Source organism: Camellia sinensis, chromosome 10 (genome assembly GCF_055761805.1).
Source record: "Camellia sinensis isolate YWXY chromosome 10, ASM5576180v1, whole genome shotgun sequence".
Lineage (NCBI taxonomy): Eukaryota > Viridiplantae > Streptophyta > Magnoliopsida > Ericales > Theaceae > Camellia > Camellia sinensis.
In genome coordinates this window covers 99,170,486-99,195,307 of record NC_138970.1, presented here as the reverse complement: position 1 = coordinate 99,195,307, position 24,822 = coordinate 99,170,486, and the positions used below count along the sequence as shown (strand labels likewise).

The 24,822-nt window shown below is 37.3% G+C and overlaps 3 protein-coding genes across 3 annotated transcripts; 2 read left to right on the top strand and 1 right to left on the bottom strand.

Moving 5' to 3' along the window:
* The first annotated feature begins 258 nt into the window (after positions 1 to 258).
* Positions 259 to 915, top strand: LOC145800585 (uncharacterized). The gene has a single exon (XM_082890289.1). It carries the CDS (start codon positions 259 to 261, stop codon positions 913 to 915), a length of 657 nt encoding a protein of 218 aa, XP_082746415.1.
* Positions 916 to 20,695: 19,780 nt separating this feature from the next.
* LOC145800584 (uncharacterized) lies at positions 20,696 to 21,612 on the bottom strand. The gene is made up of 2 exons (XM_082890288.1): positions 21,442 to 21,612; positions 20,696 to 21,274 (listed from the first exon to the last, which is right to left on the bottom strand). The coding sequence occupies exons 1-2, from the start codon at positions 21,610 to 21,612 to the stop codon at positions 20,696 to 20,698; spliced, it is 750 nt and encodes a 249-aa protein (XP_082746414.1).
* Positions 21,613 to 24,016: 2,404 nt separating this feature from the next.
* LOC114292257 (uncharacterized) lies at positions 24,017 to 24,591 on the top strand. The gene is made up of 2 exons (XM_028236166.2): positions 24,017 to 24,226; positions 24,337 to 24,591. Exons 1-2 carry the CDS (start codon positions 24,017 to 24,019, stop codon positions 24,589 to 24,591), a joined length of 465 nt encoding a protein of 154 aa, XP_028091967.2.
* Positions 24,592 to 24,822: the final 231 nt, after the last annotated feature.

Genomic DNA, 24,822 nt, shown 5'->3' with positions numbered 1-24,822 from the left:
CTCTCAGCCGAGACTCCGCAACCTCAGAACGAGCACAATATGCAACATCACCGAGCGCTCAGTTGGTGATGTCTGAGTTTTATGGTCGGTCAAAAATGGGGTGTCTACAACAAGAGAAACCCTCTTCCTCTACTTAGTTATGTCCTACATTGCCGACAATGTTGCCCTCATCAGGGAGGATGGATCAGTACAGCGCCCGTTTATTACATTAGTCACACACTCAGGGGAGCTAAACAAAACTACCCTCTATTGGAAAAAATGGCTCTCGCCCTGGTCATCGCCTCCAGACGACTTCGACCCTATTTCCGAACTCATTTTATAGTGATTCTTACTAACCAGCCTTTGAAAAAGATCATGCAACAACTAGAATCTTCAGGCAGGCTCATACAGTGGTCCGTTGAACTAAGTCAGTATGACATCTCTTACAGACCACAAATAGCCATCAAAGGCCAGGCTGTCGCCGACTTTATCTTAGAATTCACCAATATTACCCCATGCACGTTGCCTCCACTAGCACACGCCCCTATCGAGGAGGAAGACCCCCATTCTTGGACTCTTTGTGTTGATAGTTCATCCTGCAAAGAGGGCAGCGGAACTGGTTTAATCCTTAAAACCCCAAAAGGGGAATCTTTCAAATGTGTCCTCCGATTCCTATTTGAAGCAAGCAACAACCAAACCGAATATGAAGCTCTTATAGCGGGTCTCCGATTGGCTAGAGATATCGAAATCGACTATCTCCAAGTCTTTAGTGACTCTCGATTGGTAGTCGGCCAGATAACGGGCGAGTTTGATGCAAAGGAAGAAGCCATGCAATCATACAGGGACCTTGCTCTTCACCTAACCCGCCCCTGTAACAGTTTTCGTATTCGACATGTTTTCCACTCAGAAAACTCCCAACCTGATGAAATGGCATAGTTAGCCTCAGCCGATCAATCGGACCTTTGCCATGACATTCAGATCGAGTACTTGACCTATCCAGCAATCTCACTGAATCAACGAGCAATTCAACTACTCCAAGATGAGCCCATCTCATAGCCCAGGACATCACCGCATTCCTTGAGTAGGGAACACTTCCAGCGGACAAACTCGAAGTTGCCAAAGTCAAAACTCGGTCGTCGAATTACGTCATTATTAGTGGCACCTTGTATAAGAGGGGATTCTCGCGACCATATCTCAAATGGCTCAATAATGACCAAGCAATTTATGTAATGAGAGAAATACATAAAAGAGTTTGTGGGGAATCACTCTGGGGGCGATCTCTGGCCCATAAAATTCACCGAACATGTTACTTTTGGCCCACACTCGGTCAGGACGCTGCTGATTTTGTGATGAAATGCGACAAATGCCAGCGCTTCGCTAACATTCCTCACGCCCCTCCAACGAAGTTGATCACGCTCAACAGCCCTTGTCCATTCGACAAATAGGGAATTGATCTCGTGGATCCCTTGCCAACTAGCAGGGGTCAAGTCAAGTTCGCCATCGTGGCCATCGATTACTTCACCAAATGGGTCGAAGAGGAACCTCTCACCAAAATTACTGAGTAGAATACCACTAGGTTCATCTGGCAGTCCATTGTCTGTCATTTTTGGGTTCCCCAAGCCATTGTCTCCGACAACAAAAAATAATTCAACAACGCCAAATTTAGGGAATTCTACGCAGAACTCAACATCAAGCCCTGTTTTTCCTCCCCAGGTCATCCTCAAGCCAACGGACAGGTGGAGGTTACCAACCAATCCCTGCTGCATATCATCAAGACCAAGTTGGCAGCCGCCTAGGGCCTCTGGGCAGATGAGTTACCCAACGTCCTTTGGGCCTATCGAACAACTGCCCGGACTCTAACTAGGGAGACCCCATTTCGCCTCACATACGGTGCCGAGGCGGTCATCCCTATGGAAATCAGCTTACCCACACCCAGAGTCTTCCACTCCAACCCAAACCTCAACGACGACCTTCGGAGAGCCCACCTAGACCTCATTGAGGAATTACGAGAAACAGCCGCTGTTCGACTAGCCTCATATCAACAGAAAGTAAGGAAACACTACAATCGCAAAGTTCGATCGAGGGCGTTCACAGTGGGAGACTTCGTCTTACGAGAAGCCACTCTCACCACCAAAAATCCAACTGAGGGCAAGCTGGCAACCAAGTAAGAAGGCCCTTACATTGTCAAATCACAATCCCGCCCAGGCACGTACCATCTCCAAGACATGGAAGGCAGGGACCTCCCCCACTCATGGAATGCCGAACACTTGAGACGTTACTTTCAGTAAAGTGGCGCTCCATGCTTTTTGTTAGCTTTACATTATTGTATATTTCATTTTGGTGATCAGGACACTTGTCCATTTTGGCTCATTTTGGTGATCAGGACACTTGTCCATTTTGGCTCTTATCATACTATGCATGTACTTATGATCGCAGGATTATGACAACACTTCAAGATTCCCATTATTTGTGTTGTGCCTTGACTCTAAATTAAACAACATTCACCGAGTTGGACATGGCCTCAGCCAGACTGAGTCCTCCAAAGCCTCAACCAGACTGAGCATGAAGAACTCAGCTAGACTGAGTTAAACATGATCTCAACCAGACTGAGCCCTCTAGAGCCTCAGCCAGACTGAGCATGAAGAACTCAGCCAGACTGAGTTAAACATGGTCTCAGCTAGACTGAGCCCTCCAAAGCCTTAACCAGACTGAGCATGAAGAGCTGAGCCCGACTGAGTTTAACAACCCTTAGCCAAATTGAGCACGAAGAGCTCAACCAGACTGAGCTTAAGAAGACTCAGCTAAATTGAGCACGAAGAGCTCAACCAAACTAAGTTTAACAAGACTCAGCCAAACTGAGCATCAAGAGCTCAACTAGATTGGGCTTTCCACAGTCTCAGTTAAGCCAAACATGAAAAGTTCACTCAGACTAGGCTAAACCATACAATGCTATTAGCCCTGCTTATATGACCATTCAAACATGCCAACCAAGATTGCCAATACCTAGTCAAATCTAAGTTCATTCCTATCCCAGGTCATTTTTACCTAAGTTCAATTATTCATCCAATTTTACCTAAGTTAAATTACTTATCCAATTTTACGATTCATTATTCTCACACAACACAAAAAAAAAAAAAAAAAAAAAAAAAAAAAAAAAAAAACACAAACACAAACACAAACACAAACACAAACACAAACAGTTACAGAACTTACATATTTATTTATTAACATCTTGCAACACCATACACCTTATTACAAAAATTACATCTTTACATAAAAAAAAAAAAGAAAAAAAAAAGAGAGATAATAATCTTACCACCCCCTCATCCAGGGGAGTCTGGGTGATGTCATCCTCTCTTACCTTCATCAGACTAAAGTTTACATCTGGGAATAGCTCCTGTGCTCTATATTTGAAGCCCATCCAGCCGTTGTCCCAGTACTGGCTCATTTCATGCTTATAGTAGTCTGACTGCTGAAAACCTTGGATTATATCTTCTTCGATCCTCCTAGCAGTAGCCACTCCTGATGGCCTAGCACCCCTTTCATCCTCCCTGATCAAGCTCCTCGCGACCACTGCGTCGATGGCCATTTGGAATTCAGGAGACCCCTTAAACTGCTCCACCACCGCCACACACAGGTCTAGATAGGCCGCTCTCTCAGATGCCATTATCCTAGTTAACTCTACTGCCTTGGCCCTCTCCTTCCCCAAGGTCTTCTCCAACTCTACAATGCGCGCATTTACCTCTTCTTTGTCTTTTAGGGCTTAGTCGCGTAGATCTTCATTGTCGGTGAGAGCCTCTTCCAACCTTTCCTGGCCAGTGTTGTAGGATTCTTGGACGTTGCCTACTTTTTTTCGCTCGCCCTCCATCTCAAACTCTAGTGATATCATTTTGTGGCGCACCACTTTCAGTTCAAATTTGGTGACTACGAGCTCAGAGGCGACCCTAGCTTGGCTTACACTGACGCGCTCAGCCAAGTATCCCTACACCACCCACAAAACCTTCATCTTCTTCACCCTCTGCGTATACGCCAGCCCCTTCGCATAGGCACTACGCGCCACCTTTCTCCAACCTGCTGTCTCTGCCCTTAACCTCTGTAACTTGGGCCATACTCCATACGACAGCATCCTCCATAACCCCCAACAGTCGGTCTGCTGTGACCCTGGCTTCACCACCATCTCTCGCCAAGCAGTTGGCCATCGCACAAACATGATGCATGGCGGTCTTTAGCACAGCGCTGGTCTCTTCTCCACCCGCCCGCTCTCCCCCCAACTCCTGACTTGGTGACACCTCTTGTAATGAAACATCTTTGGAGGGCAGCTTGACTGACTGATCGGTTTCTTCCAACTCCTTTGGACCGCACAATCCGTCCACCACTTGGTCTCTCAGTACCTTGACCACACCTTCCTCTGCCTCCCCTTAGCCCTGTCCTCTCCCCCCCGACTTGGGGATAACTCCACTACCCCCTCTTTCAATTTCTTTCCAACCGGTCCCCCCTCCCTCCCCCCCTTGTGCAGCCACCTTTCTTTTTTTTCTTCTTCAACGTCGCTTCCACTTCCCTTTTGCTTCTTTCCTTCAGCAGATCAACTGGCGCCCGCAAAAGGACAAAATTGGTCAAGTCCTTCTCTCCCAATGGCTTGGGACGTGGTCTGACCGACCTCTTCATAATCACCTTCGGCACTGGGCCTAATTTTTTCTCTTTATATTTCTTCGCCTCGGAAAAAGCTCGTTTGTCCTCCTCCTCCTGAGCTTTCTTCTTTGCCTTCATCTCCTCCGGCGTCAGATCTCCTTCGATTGGTCGTGGCCCCAGATTCAGGTCTAGCAGAGTTGAGGAATGGACGAGGTTGTCCCATTTCAATCCTTCCCTCTCCCTCCAGTCCTTCACCCGTTTAACCCTATTCTCTGCCTCGGCGTTTAACTTCGGCTCCCAAGACTTTGTGGGGACTTTCCAAATTGCATGCGCCCCTCTTCTGCTGCTCGCCGACACAAAGAACCACTTTGGCCACCAACCCTTCACCGATGATGGAAGTCCCGCCACCAATCCCCTTCCCGTTATGGCCTGCAAAGTCACCTACGTGTCCTGTTGCCCTGACGCCTTATAGCAGGAGAAAAAATCATCTACCATCATCATCTCCCCCTCAGTCGCCTGCGGCCACGAGATGGCACAGGCGAACAGTATCTTCCACGCGTTTGACATCAGCTGCCCTAGGGCCATCTCCAGGCGATTTAACATATCCACCACTAGCTGTGAAAGGGGCAACCTTAGGTCCCCACGTAGCGTCTCCTCATATAGTGCAAACTCCATTGGTCATGCATCCGACACCCTTTTCTTCATTGTCGGTAGCCTTAACTCTATGTTAGTCGGAATCTGACATTTGCTCTGCAACTACTCCAAATCCTCCATTGTCAGAGTGGACTTTTTCGTCATCATATACTAGTGGTTTGGCGCCACTTGACTAATCGGCTGCACCGCCGAGATCATTGTCGACCCTAGGGGCCGCGTCGGCCGCTCCGCCCCCTTTTTCACCCCTTTCCCCACCCTATACTGCTCCGCCAACTCCACCCCATCATCTTCCCCCAGTGCATCCACTCCTATGGCTGGCGCTTTCTGTTGTGCCATCTCCTTTATGTTTCTTACTATTGCTTTGGTTGCAGGAGCCAGAAAAATTGCAATATGCCAAACAGGCGAATCTCTTGCAATGAAATCACTTAAATCTGGAATGCGCTGGTTTTTTGCAATCAAGTAAGTAAAACGCACAAATCCAAAAGCCCACGGTTTAGCTATCCCCCAAGGATCACGGTTAAAATTTGCCAGTTTGAAATTTCGCACAACATTTAAACCTTTGCCTTTTCAACAAACCACTTTCCTCAACCCTTCCCCTTCTACACCCTATTCGTCTCCCCACTCAGCGGTCCTTGTTGTACCACGTATACGTCCATGATCCTTTCTTCACCCCACTAATTCTTTTTCCTTTTCCCTGTCTATTCCACTTCACATTAGCACGTGTTTTTACCCCCTCGAGCCTCGTGTGTCGCCCCTCTTTTCCTGGCCCTTCTCCTAGTCGGCCACCCTACTTGGCCATCTTCACGGTCGGCCTACCTCCCAGTGGACCATCCCATTCGCCCTCCCTCGCGGTTGGCCCTCTTCTCGCTCGGCCACCATCGTAGTCGGCCCTCCTCCCGCTCAACCATCCCACTCGACCACCTTCACGGCTAGCCCTCCTCCTGGTCGACCTTCCTGGTCGGCCACCTTCGAGGTCGACTCTCCTCTTGGGTGGCCATCCCGCTCAGCCACCTTCGTAGTCGGCCCTCCTCCCTGTCAGCCATCTCGCTTGGTCACCTTCGCAGCCAACCCTCCTCCCGATCGACCATCCTATTCAACCCTCTTCGCGGTCGACCCTCTTCCTGTTTGGCTTTCCCGATGGCCACCTTCGCGGTCTAGCCCCTTAGTCGGCCATTTAGCTCGGCTATCTTCGCGGTTGGTCCCCCTCGCAGTCGGCCCTCCTTACTGATGGCAACCCTGCCGCTTGTTCGCCCCCCATCCCCCTCCCCTCCACCTTTCTTATTCCCTTCGTTAGACTAAACCTGCACTCGGGAATGGGGGACTACTGATACTGATGGACACACAGGAAGGCCCAATTGCAAGGGCTCAATGGGCAACAACAAGGGCCCAATCCACAGATCAGGGCCCAATTCACATTCTTGCGATCTAAGCCCAATAACATCAATATTAGGCCAGGACCAATAACATTAACACTTGCCAAGCAGGGGCCTAGACACATAAGCAGACAAAGATCTTACAAAGTTATTGCACCACACATCAGCCATTAATGAGACTCTCACAGCATTAAATGCGACAACCTCCTCACGTTGGAATATGCAGACTTACCATGAACAATGCAAGCTAGAACGTAGACTTTTGGCCAACACGACAGGTTGGAATGGACAAGGAAATGATACGCAAAGGATATAAGGAAGTTTTCGAGACACATCAAAGGTTAAGTTTTTCATTTTTTCCTCTCCTCTCTCTCTACACAGTCAATCTCTCATATTCTAACTTGATCGTCGGAGTGTCTGCCGGGGGATTACCTCCTTATTGGACCTTTTTGCAGGGGTGTTCCACAAACTTTAGGATCTGTAAACCTGTTGGAAGCTTAGTCCAGGCCCACCCATCTCTCGTCAGAAAAAGAGTTACATCAGACATTAATAATGAATTATTATTCTTTCGGGACCAAATTTTTGTCTCAAAAAATAAACAAGTTCGAGACCAAATTATTTTGTCAGTAAAAGTCTATTTATTAGTGACATTTTCAAAATTTTATCGCTAAAAGCCTTGTTTTGACTTTTCGAGACAACCTTTTAGCGACTATCCTCATGACAATGAAATTTTGTTCCTAAATGTCTTTTGTAACAAAATTTTCCCTTTTAAAGACCAAAACATTTGGTCTCACAAACTCTTATGTATTGTAGTGTAGTAAGATTGTTAGTAAATGTGTAAATATCCCATATCAATTGATCTTATAAAAATGGTGGTGCTATATGTACCAATTAATATACACACTAGTGTACTAACTAGCGTTATGATATTATTATTAACGTCATTTATTATACAAGTTACAAATATCTAAAACCATACAAACGATGGCACATCATCTGTTAGTACACTAGTGTGTATATGGATTAGTACATATAATATTATTCTTATAAAAATAAGAATAATGTTATATACATTAATTAGTGTACTAATTAATGTATCAATTGACAATGTGTCATAATTTAAGAGATTTTTAATATTTATAATTTGTGTAATAAGTTGAGTCAATAATAATGTCATAATTAGTATTGATACATTAATTAATAAACTAATTAGTACATATAGTACCATCGTGAAAATAAAATAAATGAACGTGCAAGAATGACTTCCTTTTGGCATTTGTTTTTAATTTTTTTTTTTAAAGAAAATACTATAGATCCTAAATAAAGTATTAAATTTTCTATTAAATCTTTCATATGAGTGTGAGATTCACACATATGTGATTTTGTGTGAATCTTACACTCATATGAGAGGTTTGATAAAAAATTTAATAATTTATTTAAAATTTCTAACATAATTCAAAATTTTATTGGCTCCATTTTTAATGTAAATATTTTTTCTTTTATGCTTTTTTTATGATTAAAGCAATGACGTTAGAGGTCGAAAATTAAAATTCGTGGGAAGTACTTATAAAGTCACTGGCATCATATTTTCAAGGAAAAGTAGCTTAAATTGACTCTCTTGAAGCTTTCGCTTTCAAGTTTCCAACTATTCCAATAATTATTTATTCAAAAGTGATGATACGCCCAATCAAGAACGTAAGAGGGAATTTAGAGAGAAAATCTCAATCAATTAATATTTATTATTTTTAAAATTGGTTACAAAATGATTATACCTCTTTAAAATATAGATTACAATTTCTCTTCACTAACTATCATATAGCAGGCACATAATCTCCTGCATAAAAAATAAAATAAAGAAAGTTTGTAAATATTGTGGGTGTTTGGGAAGTGAGTTTTTTTGTAAGTTTTTTTAGTTGTAGGATATTATTAGAGAATTTTTTTTTTTGTATTTGGGAAGATAGATTTTTTTGTGGTTAGATGTGATATTTGTGAGAGAAAAAATGAAATAATTATAAAATTTGATATGATATTTTGTTTGGATTTAATTTTTTTTAAATTTTGTAACTAATTTGTCTTTTAATAAAAAAAATTAAAAAAAAAAAAACATTTTTCCAAACAGCGCCTCATGTTGTTATTGCTCCGAAAGTTGATTCCGAAAGTTAGAGAAGGGCATAAAAAATGTTGACTAATGATAAACAAAGTTGAATTATAGGTTATGTTGTTGCAAATAGTTTGGACTATTTCTAATGGAAGGTGTAGCAAAAAGTTCAGATGGTTTTACTTTTCTTAGCCATCTAATTTTGTTCTATTCTAGGATGACAATCACCTTCCTTGTTTTTACTTTAAAAAATACTTTTCAAAAAATTTTACTTTATTATTTTTAGTATTTTTTTATTTTTATTAAATGTTTTTAATATTTTAAGTAATTTTTTATTTTTTAGACACACTTAACATAAATACATCTAAAAAGTAAAAAAATTATCAAAAAATCTTTTAAAAATTTACTAAATACCAAAATTATAAAAAAAATACAAGAATTTAGTACATTTTTTTTATATTTTATGTATTTATTAATTTTTTAAAATATTTTTTCACAAATTTTTTACTTTTTAGATACATCTAAGTAAGGTGTATCTAAAAAAATAAAAAAATGTTTAAAATTTAAAAAATATTCACTAAAAATAAAAAAATACGAAAACAAAAAAAGTCAATTTGTAAAAAATTTAACACAGAAAACTCAAACCAAACACACTAAATGGTTTTTTTTTTTTCATTTTTTTTAAAATTTTTTACATAGAGAAATTTAGCCAAAAAAATTTCATTAAACTTTTATTTAGTGGAAATGAAAGTCCAATTCATTTTGTTTCATAAATCACCCAAGGATGAAATAACATAATTGAGTAAGGACAAAATAAATAAATAATATTGTCAGAATAATATGTTACTGTGAATCGGAATAATATATTACTATTTATATCAATTTTAACGGTAGCAATTTTTTTTTTTTAAGAATTTCATAATCAATATAGATCTTATTTGATAGATCTTGATTAGAATTCTAAAAATACTAATTTTATTAAAAATTGATATTTACATCAAAAGTTATATTATTTGAAAGTTTAATATTTTAATAATAGTAATATTTATTAGAGTTTTAAAAAAAAAATTTCTACACTTATCCTTGTTGTATTAAAATTTCATCATTAAGGAGTTTTTACTTAATTTTCTTTTACTTAATGACAGAGTTTGATATATATATATATATATATATAACTAAAAATCATAACTCGTAATTAATTTAGATTAAGGGTTAGTTTGGCATGTACTAAATAAGTCAAAAAGTCAAAAAGTCACTATCTTATTTAAGTCACATCATCTTATTTAAATCACATCACCTCTCTAACACATCACATCAAACCCAACCTAAACCCACCAATAAGTCAAAAAGTGCATTTTTTTAGGACATCCCAAACCAACCTTAAATTTTGGTTGACTACTACTCATGTATCTTATTGGAGGACCAATGAAGAATAATATTAAGAATTATAAAAAAAATATTATAAAATACGTTATGAAAATTTTTTAACTTTTAATTAGTATATGACATTTTATTGTGTGTATTATTTAAAAGTAAAAAATCTTTTATGATCATTTCATAATATATTTTTCATGATTCCTATCCTAATAAAAGACATTGTGGCCTTTTGGGAGCACCAGCAGTACGCTGCGTTTTTGTAACTTGGGATAAAAAGCTAAATTAGCTTTTTTTTAGCATGGAGTGATTTGAGGAGTTCAAAAAAGCTAGATATGAAATTGCAATTATATCCTTTATGTTATTTAGGGTTATACCTAGATAAAAATGTAAATTTACTAAATTAAATAGGAGTAATTTAGTTATTTTATTGTGATGTGACATCATAAATAAATATTAATAAAAAAATTAATTTTTTACCAATTTCTCAAATCACTTTTTCAAAAAATTAAAAAATTTAATAAAAAATTAAAAATAACTTTTTACTATCTTTTCAAAACACCCTATTTCTGTTGTAACGTTTTCTTCCATTGTAGATGACAACGTGTTTTCTATTTTTATTACTAGCTGACAAAGTTTCATATATATATATATATATATATAATAAAAAATCTTAAGTCATAATTAACTTAGACTAATTTAGTTGACAACTGCAACTACTCACGTATCTTATTAGAAAATCAGAGAACGATAAATATTAGCTTATGACTGTAGACGTCGTACTTTTCTTGACTTTAAGGCAAACAATTCACACCGGCTTACTTGATTGATATAGAGTTGTCGCTTCATCTTTAATAAGGGTAATTAAAGAGAGTTGTCACTTCATCTTTAAAAAGGGTAATTAAAGAATCTTTAACCGTTAAAATTAAGTTCATGTCTAATTTTCGGTTCCGATTCGTAATTCGAAAGAGCTTGGCTTGGAATTGGCTCAATATTAAGGGCTAGTTTGACATGTACTAAATAAGTCAAAAAGTCAAAAAGTCACTATCTTATTTAAGTCACATCATCTTATTTAAATCACATCACCTCTCTAACACATCACATCAAACCCAACCCAAACCCAATCCAAACCCACCAATAAGTCAAAAAGTACACTTTTTTAGGACATTCCAAACCAACCCTAAAATGATGTCGTTTTGGTATTTTTTTTTTTTTTTCACGTTTTGATGAAGATAAAGAAGAAGAAGAAGAAAAAGAAGGAAAAGAGAAGAAGAAGGAGGAACTGTGCTGTTGGGTTCATTAACATCAACAAAAAAAAAAAAATTTTGGTTGATCAACATCAACAAGATCTGAGTCTGCAGATCCAGATCAAACATCATCAACATCAAATTTTTTTTTTGTACAAATTTTTTTTGATCAAAATCTGCAGACTTAGATCATATTTTTTTTGATCAAAATCTGCAGACTCAGATCAGATTTTTTTTTATCAAAATCTGAAGCTGTTGTACAAATTTTTTTTGTTCAAAATCTGATACAAATCCAGATCCATTGAACAATTTTTTTTTGGATCCAGATCCAGATCAATTTTTTTTTTTCAACAGCTTCAGATTTTGAAGATCATCATCTTCATCATGTACAACATCATTCCAGAATCAATCTCTACTAATCTAACCCTTCAGCTTTACCCGTGTCCGTCTACGGTTCATGTACTGCACCTTTTCACTTAAATGCACCATTTCAGAATCAATCAGCCATGAAATCTTCAACATCTTCAACATCATCATCATCTTCATCAACAAAATCTGGTGGTCTCTTCCCCCTTCCTTCTCTCTTCTCTTTTTCCTTCTCTCTCTCTTCGTGCGTCCCTTTCCCTCTGTGTCTGCTTCAGATAGAAAAGAAAAAACAAAACAAAACAAAACAAAACGGCGTCGTTTTATTATTCGAGCCAATTTCGAGCCAATGTTTTTGAGCAACGAAGTATTTTTCTCTAATTTATCAAAATCTAGAATATTTGGTTTGTATTTGAGAAATATGTTTTGAGATAAAAAGTACGAAAATTTGTTTGGTTTGGTTTGTTTTTAAAAGATGTTTTGAAAAATTATTTTGAGAGAGGGTTTTGAAAAAAGTGATTGATTTGATGTGTATGAGAGAGAGATTTGTTTGGAAAACTTGTAAACCAAACAAGTTTTTGAAAAAAAATTTGGAAAAATTTGTTTGGTTTGATTACTTTTGAAAACTTATTTGTAGAGAATTTTTTCTAAAATTTTTTGAGAAACACAAACCAACACAAAGCCTTTAAGTTTGGGAGGTTCGATACAGAAGGAAAAGACCATTTACATGGAAGTACTTTCTTTTGTCCAATTCGAAAATTAGGTCCTGTTTCTTTCACTTGATATAAAATGAAGGATATAATATGATGTGAGATTTAGTTAAGATATATAATAAAGAGGATATAGGTATTAGATAATATATCCCCCAATTTATATTTGTTGACTTGATATATAAGATTGGATATATATTATCCATGTTTGTTTCACAAAATATATTGGGAGATATAAACAAGTAATTTCTAAGATTGCCCTCATAATATTATATTATATTAAATTCAAAATTCATATTAAATTAAATTATATTAAATTAAATTAAATTCAATAATATTTATATTAAATTAAATTCAATAATATTATATTATATTAAATTCAAAATCTATATTAAATTATATTATATTAAATTCAATAATATTAAATTAAATTCAATAATTATATTATATTAAATTCAAAATTTATATTAAATTATATTATATTAAATTCAAAATTTTTTATTATATTATATTATATTAAATTCAAAATTTGTATTAAATTATATTATATTAAATTAAATTAATTTAAATATTATTATATTATATTAAATTAAATTCAATAATTATATTATATTATATTCAAAAAATATATTAAATTATATTATGTTAGATGGACAAAATGGTAAATTGGACTTTTTAAATCATATCCCAACCAAGGGGATATGATATAATGGGGGGATGGTATTGTATATCCTCCACTTTTAGGGGATATACAATCCCGTGGGATATTATATCCTCTTTGAAAAAAAATTGCAAACATGGAATACGTAGACCTCACAGGATATAATATCCAATCCTACCCTTTATATCTGGCAATCAAACAGGGAGTTTCTAGTCAGTCTCTATTTTTTATTTTAACACAAAAAATCATTTTTGACTTAAAATTTTTAACTAACCTAAACTATGTGATTTGAAGAAAAGTAAATATCGTATACTTTGGATTAAATAAAAAAAGTTATATTTACATAAAAAATGATTTTTCAAGGAAAAGTGAGTTTTGAGAACCCATGGCTTTAAACATAACCTAAGCTACACAATATTGAAGAAAACATACAAACTACACAATTTTGTACACAAAGAGCATAGAAATTTACATTATTTAAAAGATAATGCAAATAGTACACATATACCAAGGAGGACAACGAAATTTAGAGATTGTTTAGGGTGTTCTAAATAAGTATATTTTTTGACTTTTTGAACTAACAAACAAAGAAAAAAAAAAGGATGGTTGTTTGGGATAACTTTTTGTCTTTTTACCAAAAAATATATAGTAAAATATTGTATAAAATAACAAAATTACAAAATTACCCCTATGTCCTAGACTAATGTAGTTGCGCTAACTTTCTCTCTCCTTTCATTTTTATTTTTTATTTTTATTATTATTTTTTTTTTTGTAAGTGTGGCTTACATTGTGCCACATTTTGCACTTTTATGAGAAATTGTGGCTGCCTGCAGTAGTGGATGCACAACCTGACCTGTTTTGAATTTTTTGACTTTTAAGTATATTTTTTGACTTTTTGAACTAACAAACAAAGAAAAAAAAAGGATGGTTGTTTGGGATAACTTTTTGTCTTTTTACCAAAAAATATATAGTAAAATATTGTATAAAATAACAAAATTACAAAATTACCCCTATGTCCTAGACTAATGTAGTTGCGCTAACTTTCTCTCTCCTTTCATTTTTATTTTTTATTTTTATTATTATTTTTTTTTTGTAAGTGTGGCTTACATTGTGCCACATTTTGCACTTTTATGAGAAATTGTGGCTGCCTGCAGTAGTGGATGCACAACCTGACCTGTTTTGAAATTTTTTTTTTTTTTTTTTTGGACAGATTTCCCGCCAAAAAATAGGTGAATAGTATGAACTTTTTTGTTTTTTTACTAATTTTTGACTTTTTGACTTTTTTATATCATGCCAAACCAGCCCTTACCCGAATGCCTATTTCCACATCTTACATGCATGCCTAAAATAAATATGGCCTAAATGCAACTAATACATGCAAGATATAAACCTAGGCCCAATTTGAAGCTATTAGATGACGAATATGCGTAAGAAGACCAAATAACACATAATGAAAAGAAAAACAATGATATTAGCTATTTACAAGATAATTCAAGCCGGGCCTAACACATGAGTTCTAGATGATCAGATGAGCCTAGTCATGTTGTTCTAATGTACATAAAGAAAACATGCGAAATAAAGTAAGAATATGAATAAGATGAATAACTTACATGATGCTATGATAGACTAACATCCTAGCATGCTTGAATATTGAAGACAAACAGAAGATAGGTACCGAAATAGAAAAAAATATAGAAGTTTACTTGCTCGTTTTGAGAAATCGAAGAGCGAATATGAAAGAAAGCAAAGAAACTCAAATTTCTTGCTTGCAAACCTCCCTCAGGCTTTGGCTCCAAGTTAGGGTTGATGTGTTTCTGTGACAACCCGTTCTGTATTATGCTTTTAATTTTTTAATTATGCATGTGCTTATGTGCTAGGTGTAAATTTGAGTGATAATTATGTCATTAATGTGGTTTCAACTACACATTTATTGATTGCAGGAAAATTTGTTATGATTTCTATTTTGATCTGAAAATGGAAGGCCTTAATGGCGTCAGAAACCAAAATTAGTTAATTTATTGTGATCGACACAATTTTTAGAGCCTACTAGGAAGTTTGATTAAAATTTGATTCAGTCTAAATTAATTACAATTAAGCGTGATTTGTTAACTTAAACCTTAATTAACCTTCTGATCTTATCCATATGTATATAAATGGCATAATTAGGAGTTTGGACTCCATTAATTATATTTCAACTCAAAATTTTGAGGAGAGAGCTCTAGAGAGAGAGAAACTTCACATTCTAGAGAGAAAAGAGGCTAGAGGACTTGGATTTTGACAAGGAAATTGGAGAATTGGATAAAACCACTCAAGTTCTTGCTAGGATTTGTGTTCTTGAAGATTCTAGGTGAGTGTTTATACCTTAATTCATGAGTTTAAGTCATTTCATATGTGAATTCAAAAATTGAGTTAAGATCGTTGAATTTAGAGGCAATTCATACATGCATGAATAGTTTTACTGAGTTTCACCATTTTTTGAGCATGATTTTGTCATCCATGTTGAGTTTTGAAGCTATCTTCTACATGCAATCATGAATTATGAAGTTTTTTATCTTAATTCCATGATTTACAAGGTTTTGAAAGTGAATTGCATGTGTTTTGTAAACTTTGGAAAGGAATTTGAAGTTTAATCATACATGCATGATCATTTGAGTTGAATTCAGGAAGTTTGGCCTTGAGGCTTGAGAATTGGTCTTGAATTCATGTTTTCGGAAAAGTTTGAAGTGTTTGAGAAGTTGTTTACAAGCCATGGAAGAATTTGTTTTGAAACTACAAGCTTTGAAACTTAACTCTGTTATGGAATTTCCAGAATTCTATCTCATTGCTCGGGTGAACAATCAGTCACTCGAGAGCACATTTCATGGATCTAGTATTTTTGCAGGCATTTGCAATTTGCTTAAGCGACCAAGTCACCTCTCGAGCGACCGCCTTTTATTTTGCACCTTAGCTCGACCGAACATCGAGCCTAGATTTAGACCATCCCGTATTTTTGTAGACCAAGTGGTCCGCTCAAGAGACCAATATTGCGCTCGAGCGAAGTGCTTTGTTTCAACAAATTTTAAAGACATACTCTGATCACGTATGCATCCTCATTCCATTCTGGGCATTCTTAGGCATGAAATTGAACATCCTAAATGAATTAAAGAGTTAAAATGAAGCCTAAGAAAATTGAATAAGTTAAAGAACTATCTGGTTAAGTAATGTAATTCAACTTGTATATGTTGATGAATTGTGTAGGATCATTCGTGAGGACGAATCAACAACCAAATCACTGTGAGTAATCTCTTAGTAAAGATATTTTCTTAATTTCTCTATTTTTTGTATATCTTACTGTGGTAAGCTTTCTGAAAATGTGATTTTACAAATGTGAATGAGTTTCTATCTGTCTGATCAATGTAATATCTGTAAACGTGATTGATGTGACACAAATGTGTATGATGGACCCAAAGTCGTTCTGTATATCTAAATTGGACCCCAGGTCGTTCTGTACATTTGATAAGACGGACCCATGGTCGTTTGGAACATCTGAGTTTGGAACATCTGATAAGTTTGATTGTCTATTATGAGTTGACTGAATGGTCAATATACAACTATAAATGGTTGGACCTGATATCGTTCTGTTATGATATGTGCAATTTCATTCTGTACATCTATTTTCTGTTGGACCCAAGGTCATTCTGTTATGAATTACTTATGATATAGAAATGCTTATGTCATTTACTAGATCTCATTCACATTAACCTCTTTACTTTGATGTTATTCACTGGGCTTTCACTCGCTCCATTATATATATGTATGAAGGTGAGTAGCGGGATGTCCAGCTCCAGCTTTTGAACTTGTGAAGGATACCAAGTTTTGTGGAGTCAGCTAAGGATGCCTCACTCATGAGGCTTTTGCCTTTTGAATTCTGTCTTCTTTTGACCTTGTATATGTATATAAGTTTTGGTTTTGTATAATAGTGATGTTTGAAAGATCTTGGACATATATGTATGTATGAGTGTGAGTTATTAATATATGAGAAGTTTTTGTTTATGTCATTTATGCACAACTCATTGAACAAAATTGTATAATTCTACTTTTGATTTTGGCCCCATATGATTAAATATGATTCAACTTCAGTCTGAGGTTGTAAGTAATCTCATGATTACAAGCCGATTATGATCCAAACCTCTAGGGACGGGTTCGGGTCATGACAAAATGGTATCAAAGCATGAGTTTTCTTCTTTTTTTTTTATCAGCAAAAGAAACTTTATTGATGAAGAAAGCAAGATACATGCGAAAACTTACATCAACAAAGAAGGGAAGTGCAGAGAGCATCATAACTAACCCAATCAATCCAAACTAGGTTGGCATCGATAAGGAAGCGCAATCCTTTGCTAGCACTTAACCCACGATTGGTGAGGAACCAATCAAAAGAACCAAAAAGAGAGGAATGGAAAAACAACACAAGTAGGGAAAAACAACACAAAACATGACTATGGGCCCTATTTTGATCAAGGCACATTCCAATATCAATTCAGATTCAGCTGCTACCCCTCATAGCTACTGATTTGAGCCTTGCACATCATTAGGCCAATGCACTCCAACAATCTGCTACATACCAATCAGGATACATTCACAGACAGCCACATACATTCCAAGGGAGCATCACTGGAGCTAGAGTAATAGCTTCAGACCAGATTGCTACATACCAATCTACATACTATATAGACAGCAACATCTGCTACACTCTAACAATCTGCTACATACCAATGTGCATACAATAGAGACAGCAACATCCATGCCAAGAGAGCAACACTAGTGCCAGATTTACCTTCCACCTTCCAAATATTGGTGACAGATTTACCTTCACAGACAGAACAGCCATAAACCTAAGTCATATAACCTCTCACCTGTTTCAAGTTTGTGATAATATCATGCACTGTGTAATTCACCCCTTTAACATTTCACTTAACCCATAATGCAATTCTAACTTTCAATAGCTCTACTATCTGTGCAAAATCTGCATTACCATTGTTAAATAAGCATTCATTCCTAAGTTTCCATAAGGACCATAACATGACCAAACGGACCACCTTCCAAATATTGAACTCCTTCCTTAATTTCATACCAGACCACCAGTTAAGCAAAACAACCACAGATCCTGGTGTTATCCACTGCACTTCCCACTAGCTTACCAACTCAGACCATAACAATAAGCATAAAAGCAACACATGATTTATGGTTTCTACCTTCGCTTTGCAAAATACACATAGGGAGCTGACATTGTCAGGTAGAGCTCCAATCCTTTGCATAAATTCTGCAGTTTTGATTCTCCCTTTCCAAGCTAACCAGCTGAAGAACTGAGCCTTTGGGGGTGCTGCATTTTTCCACAGGAACTTTGAAGTGTGAATCATGGATCCCTTAACTAATTCCAACCTTTTCCATACTGAAGCCACAGAGAATACTCCAGAATTACCAGCTCTCCACAAATAGTTATCCTTAAAGGATTTAGATTAGGAACCTCTGCTAATAATACATTTATCCTTTGAACTTCCTCCTCCTCCCAAGCTAAGAGTGATCTTCTAAATGCCAACTTCCAATCACTGCTCTACCCTTTCCGTTGGTAAAAAAACTGCAAGGAACCTTCCTTTTCCACTGATAAACTAAACAGTCTAGGAAACTCACACCTAAGACTCATATCATTGAATCATCTATCCATCCAAAAATGAATCCTTTCCTCATTTCCCATAATAATCCTGAAGTTTTGTGAGAAAAACTCTGCCACTACACTGTTTGATGAGGCTAATGATGCAATATTCTTCTACATTGTAGATACCATTGCAGTTGACACTGGTTCTGGTTTCCACTTGCCCCCAATCCCACCATATCTGCTACATACCACCATTTTCCATAGTGACTGATGCTGTCGACCATACCTCCACCACCATTTTATCATTAAACATACGTTAACATCACTAAGACTTCTCACACCTAACCCCCCTTGGGCTTTACTTTTACACACCTCCTTCCATTGAACTAAGTGAATTTTCCTTTGAATTTCAGAACCTCCCCACAAGAAGTTTGATTGAATCCTATCAATTATTTTAGCAATACTAGCAGGCATTTTAAAGATGGATAGAAAATGCACTAGTAGACTTGACAATACGGACTTAATTAGGATCAATCTGCTGGCAAAGGACAATAATCTCCTCTTCCAAGATGCTAACTTCTTTTTAAACTTCTTCACCACTGGTTGCCAAGTACTTCTTCTCCTTGGATTGGCCCCTAAAGGTAAGCCAAGATATGACAGAGGTAGACTCTGGCTGAGGCAATTCAGGTTATTAGCAAACTCCTTAACTAACTCCTCTTCCACTCCAATTCCACAAACTATACTTTTATGAAAATTAATCTTGAGACCTGACATGACTTCAAAACACCTCAAAATTCTTTTAAGCACCATGATTTCGTCCCATTTGGCTTCACAAAAAATAATAGTGTCATCTGCAAATTGTAAATGAGAGATTTTCAGTTCTTGATGACCAACTGAAGCTCCTCTGATCAGCCCCTTTTCCTTGGCCCTCTCTAACAGAATGACCTTCTGCCATTATATTAAAGAGGAAAGGCGATAGTGGATCTCCTTGTCTTAAACCCTTCTGAGGAGAAAACTCTGTTGTGGGTGACCCATTTACAAGCATTGAAATCCTTGATGTAGAAATGCAGGACCTAATCCAACCCACCCATTTTTCACCAAACCCAAAATTTTTCATCATTGACAGCAAAAACTCCCAGTTAATTGAATCATAGGTCTTCTCAAAATCCAATTTAAGAATGATTCCTTTTTTCTTGGACTTTTTCCACCAATCCACCACTTCGTTTGCAATTAAAACACCATCAAGGATGCATCTACCAGAAAGAAAAGCAGTTTGAACTTCTCCTATGAGTTTTGGGAGCACTTGTCTTATTCTTCTGGACAACACTTTAGCCAACACTTTATAAATTGAGCTAACCAAGCTTATAGGCCTATATTCGCTCAAATCTATTGGGTTCTTCTTTTTAGAAATCAAGGTGATGAAAGAGTTGCTTACCCCTTTAGCCAACTTCCCATTACGATGAAACTCTTGGAACAACTGAATGGACTCACCTTTCATTATAAGCCAGCACTTTTGAATGCAATACAGATTGAAGCCATCACGCCCAGGGGCTTTATTCCTATCAAAATCTTGAATGGCTGCCCAAATTTTTGCATCACTAAAATCTGCCTCCAGCACTTCCTTTGAATCAACAGAACTAATGGACAAAAAAGACCTTCCCAACTTAGGCCGACTCTTCTAACTTTCAAAAAAAACTCTTCTAAAGTAATTCTCCACTACTTGCTTCACCATACTTGGGTCTTCCACCACAACACCATTTGCCTGAACTGAATCCAATAAATTTTTCCTCTGCCTGTTACTTGCCATCAAGTGAAATAGTCTAGTATTTTTATCACCATTTTGTGCCCATGACATGGTAGACTTTTGTAACCACATCCTCTCCTTACTTCTACTTAAATGCCAAACTTGACTTCTGATCTCTCGTCTTCTATTCACCTCTGATTCCAACAAGGATCTAGATTCAGCCTTCAGGTCCTACTCATGGAGTTCATCTTCATCTTGTTTAAGTTCATCATCAATATTACCAAAGATCTCCATGTTCCACCTACATAGATATGCTCTCAGTCTTTTGAACTTAAACATGATTCTAAAACTAGCCCATCCCTGAATCTGAGCCTCCTCCCAGACCTTTTCCACTCCCTTCTTAAACTGAGGATGGGATGTCCAAGCATTAATAAACCGAAAAGGTTTTGGCCCCCAATCCTTTCCATCCTCCATTAGCAAAACTGGACAGTGATCTGACATGCCTCTGGACAATCCCCATTGTTTAAATTTATACCTCTCTAGCCAAATAGGATCAAGCCAAAACCTATCAATCCTACTCCACCTCTCCCCATCCATTGCATTACACCATGTGGATAATCTTCCATGCATATTCAGATCAATTAATTCCAAGCTATCTATAAAATTATTAAAATCTTTCATTCCCCTTTCCCTACTTGAACATCCCTTCCTTTCACTCATAACTCTAATCTCATTAAAACCACCACCCAGACACGAAGGGTTGGGATAAGAGAGTTTAAGATTTATAAGACTCTCCCAAAGTTTCCTCCTCTTCAATGCATCAATCGGAGCATAAATATTGCAAATAACACAATGAAATGATTGAGATAAGATACTTGAGAGAAGAATGAATTCCTGGAACTGTAGCAGTCTATCAATTGAAAAATTTGGGTGTTCCAAATGCAAAGGAGACCACCTACACTTCCCTCTGCACCTACCTCCATAAAACCCATTTCATCCATTGGCCATAAGGACTTTACAAAATTACCATCAACAGCTTCTCTTTTAGTCTCCTGCAGCATCAAAACATCTACTAATTTTGCCCTCACCAATGCCTTAATTCTACTCCTTTTTTTAGGTCGGCTAAGACCCTTAACATTCCATGACATAATCTTCATGAAAACCTTCAACACAGCTCCTATGCTCCTTCATTTTTCCAGCAGCTTAATCAGCCTCACCCCTTCCTTCAACTTTTTCCAAATCTTTTTCCTCCAACTCCATTATTCTGGCCACCACTTCCTCTTCCTTCCCTTCGCAGTTTAGCCCTAAAGCCTCCCCTACCTCAATCGTAGGTTGGGCTTCTTTAAGTATCTTTTTTCTCCTTTGTGAACTACTACTTTGTGATATTGGTAGAGACATAGCAACTGCTGCCACTCAAAGGATCACTCCACTCTTGAGACTGTTGCTGAATAGGATCCCCTTCTGTTTTGGCTGTCTACCCTGCTTTATTCTTTATTTCCTCTGTTTAACTCCTTTCCTCCTCAGATCAGACTTCATTTTTTATCTAACATTAGCTTGCTGAAATGGGCCACCCTTCTCATGTTTATCTTTCTGTGCTACATCTTTCCCTACAGCCATAAATTGTGACTGGGCTATGCAGTCACTTAAATTAGAATTAACTTCATATCTTGGCCCATTAGTTATAGGCTGGACTTGGGCTTCATGTAGCACAACTTCTAAATTTATTTTGGGCCTGCCACACTCCACCCCAGTTGAAGTATTTATAAAACCTGTAGTGCATACCTGATCTTCTACCCCTTGAGCTAACCCATTCTCCACTATCCTTGAGCAGACCGCCTGCACCACCCTTTATTTCCCTAGAGCACGCTCAGTTTCTTTATCAGCTGCTCCAGACATGCAATGATAGTCGCCATCCACTGCTGATAGTACTCTTTCCACTGTGTGAGTTCCATTAATTGACACCTCATCAGTTTTTGCCACATCATCATCATCATCGTCCTCATCTGCAACTGAACCGACTTCACTTTCAACCCCACCTTCAGCACCATTGACAGTTACCTCTAGATGAACATGATCAACTTGTCGCATGCGTTTGGACAAGTGTTCAACCTCATTGTGCATATTGGATTCCATTACTTCATTTTTGTGGCAACTATACTCACCATTACATTGACAGATACTGACTAAGGGCTCTTCATACACTTGCACTTGATAAGCCCTCACGTTTCCTACTAGATTAATTGTCGTATTGATGGGCTCCATCATTTTTGTAATAATCCTTACTTTGGAAAACATAAAATGTTTGCCTCCCACTGTGTTTTCATCATACTGAACTACTTCTCCCCATGCAGTGCCAATGGCTTCAAAGGTTTTGATACTCCAGAGATTGAGAGGAACTCCCACACAATTGATCCAGATACATTTATCATGTTCCAAAAACTTCCCTTTTTCCCATTCAGATACTTCATCACTCTAGTCATAAATCCACTTCTCCATTTTCGCTCTTTCTTCCTTCATCTGATGGTTGGAGCTGAATGATAAAATTGCTAGCTTTCCTCCTGCTTGCCTAACTACCACTTCCTTTACAATCCTCTTATAGATCTCCTTTCTAAAGTCATGGAAGGAAAAAAATGCTTTGAGCTTGACCAGTACACTATCATATAACCACTCATTCCCAACCTTACTAGCTCTAACTGACACATTTTGTTTTCCAAATTCTCCTCCATTTTTTCCTTCAGTTTGAACTACTTCCGTATATGACTTACCTTTGATTCCTATCATAGGTTGGATGGGGGTCCACTGCTTCTTCTGCACCATACCTCTCTGCTTAGCATTTGTTAGCATCTGTCTACCTTGATTGGACTTGCTGTACTCAGCCATCTTTACTCTCAAGGCTCTGTTATGACACCATAAGCCATCAGCTTTTTGTACTGCCACCTCTGTAGCCACCTTGCAGTCGTACCTAACAAATCCAAATCTTGTTCTTGTAGTTTCCCTCCTTTTCATTGGTATGAAGACATCCCTCACAACTCCAAACTTGCTGAACAGATTAAATAGATCTCTAGGGGTCATGGCCTCTGGTACTTCATCAACGAAAAGAAAGACCACGTCATTCATCGTTGATCGACCATTTTGCATACCCATCCTCTGTTTTCTAAGAACCGGATTCCACCCTCTTTCACTTCCCTCCGTGATAGCCATTCTTCTGTCACCTCTCTTTAATTATGCAAAGCATGAGTTAATAACTCACACACTTGTTCAAATGAGCAATAAGGTGTCAAGAAAAGACTTAAGGTGCATTCATCTGATAAGTATCTTTTTGTGTGCATTGAGAACATGTGAGTATATGGAATATGAATTGTTGTGGCTATATGTGTATATGTGCAATTTTTGTGTCTATTATAATGCAAGTTTATATAAATAATGGCGAGAACAAGGGCTGATGAAATAGAAGAGTCGACTACCGCTTGACTAGATAGAGTGGATAAAATGATTCACAACATGTTTGAGGCATTAAGGCAATAACAGTAGTAACCACCCCCATCTTTGCCAATGCCAGTACTACCTATAGAAGATTATCAAACTGGTGACCGTATTGCCTTCACTAAAGAATTTAAGAAGATGAAGCCACCGTTGTTCCATGAGGGAGTAGAACCATTGAAAGCTGAAGCTTGGGTCCTTGTAATAGAGAAATTATTTGAGGTATTTTCGTCTATTGAGACACAAAGGGTTCAATTGGCCGCATTCACTCTAAAGGATGAGGCAAGAAGATGGTGGATGATAATCCGAGAAGATAATAAAGGGATTGATTGGGCACGATTCCTTGAAATATTATATGAGAAATATTTTCCGTAGTGTGTCCCTGATCGAAGGTGTCTGAGTTTGAGGGACTTAAGCAAGGTAACATGACAGTAGCTGAATATGAAGCAAAGTTCATAGAGTTGGTTAGGTTTGTATCGCACATAGTCGACACCAATTATAAAAAGGCAAGAAAGTTTGAAGGCGGACTTCGTAATGCAATTTTAGAAAAAGTGAATGTCTTGAAACTGCCAAAGTACATGGATGTTCTTGACCGAGCCCTAATGTCCAAGGCAAATTTGGCATCCCATAATCGACCATTTGAATGAAGAGGAAAGAGGCATGATTTTTATTCGAATAAAGGATCATCGTCTTCAAAGAAGCAAAACTGGGGAACATCTAGTGCTTCTAATTCAACAAGAGATTCTGCACCAACCTGTAATGTGTGTGGCAAGAAACACCAGAGAGTTTGTTATCATACTTCTGGGGCATGTTTCCGATGTGACAAGACTAGACATATGGTTAGAGATTATCCCCAGGTAGAACATAGAAGTGGAAGA

Excerpts from the sequence above, each read along its gene's own strand:
- LOC114292257 (XM_028236166.2), top strand. The coding sequence starts at position 24,017 with ATGCCAGTACTACCTATAGAAGATTATCAAACTGGTGACCGTATTGCC. Across the intron at positions 24,227-24,336 it reads CATTCACTCTAAAGGATGAG|GTGTCTGAGTTTGAGGGACT; the intron begins GCAAGAAGATGG and ends CCCTGATCGAAG.
- LOC145800584 (XM_082890288.1), bottom strand. The coding sequence starts at position 21,612 with ATGTCATGGAATGTTAAGGGTCTTAGCCGACCTAAAAAAAGGAGTAGA. Across the intron at positions 21,275-21,441 it reads ATGAAATGGGTTTTATGGAG|AGGAGGAAACTTTGGGAGAG; the intron begins GTAGGTGCAGAG and ends GATGCATTGAAG.
- LOC145800585 (XM_082890289.1), top strand. The coding sequence starts at position 259 with ATGGCTCTCGCCCTGGTCATCGCCTCCAGACGACTTCGACCCTATTTC.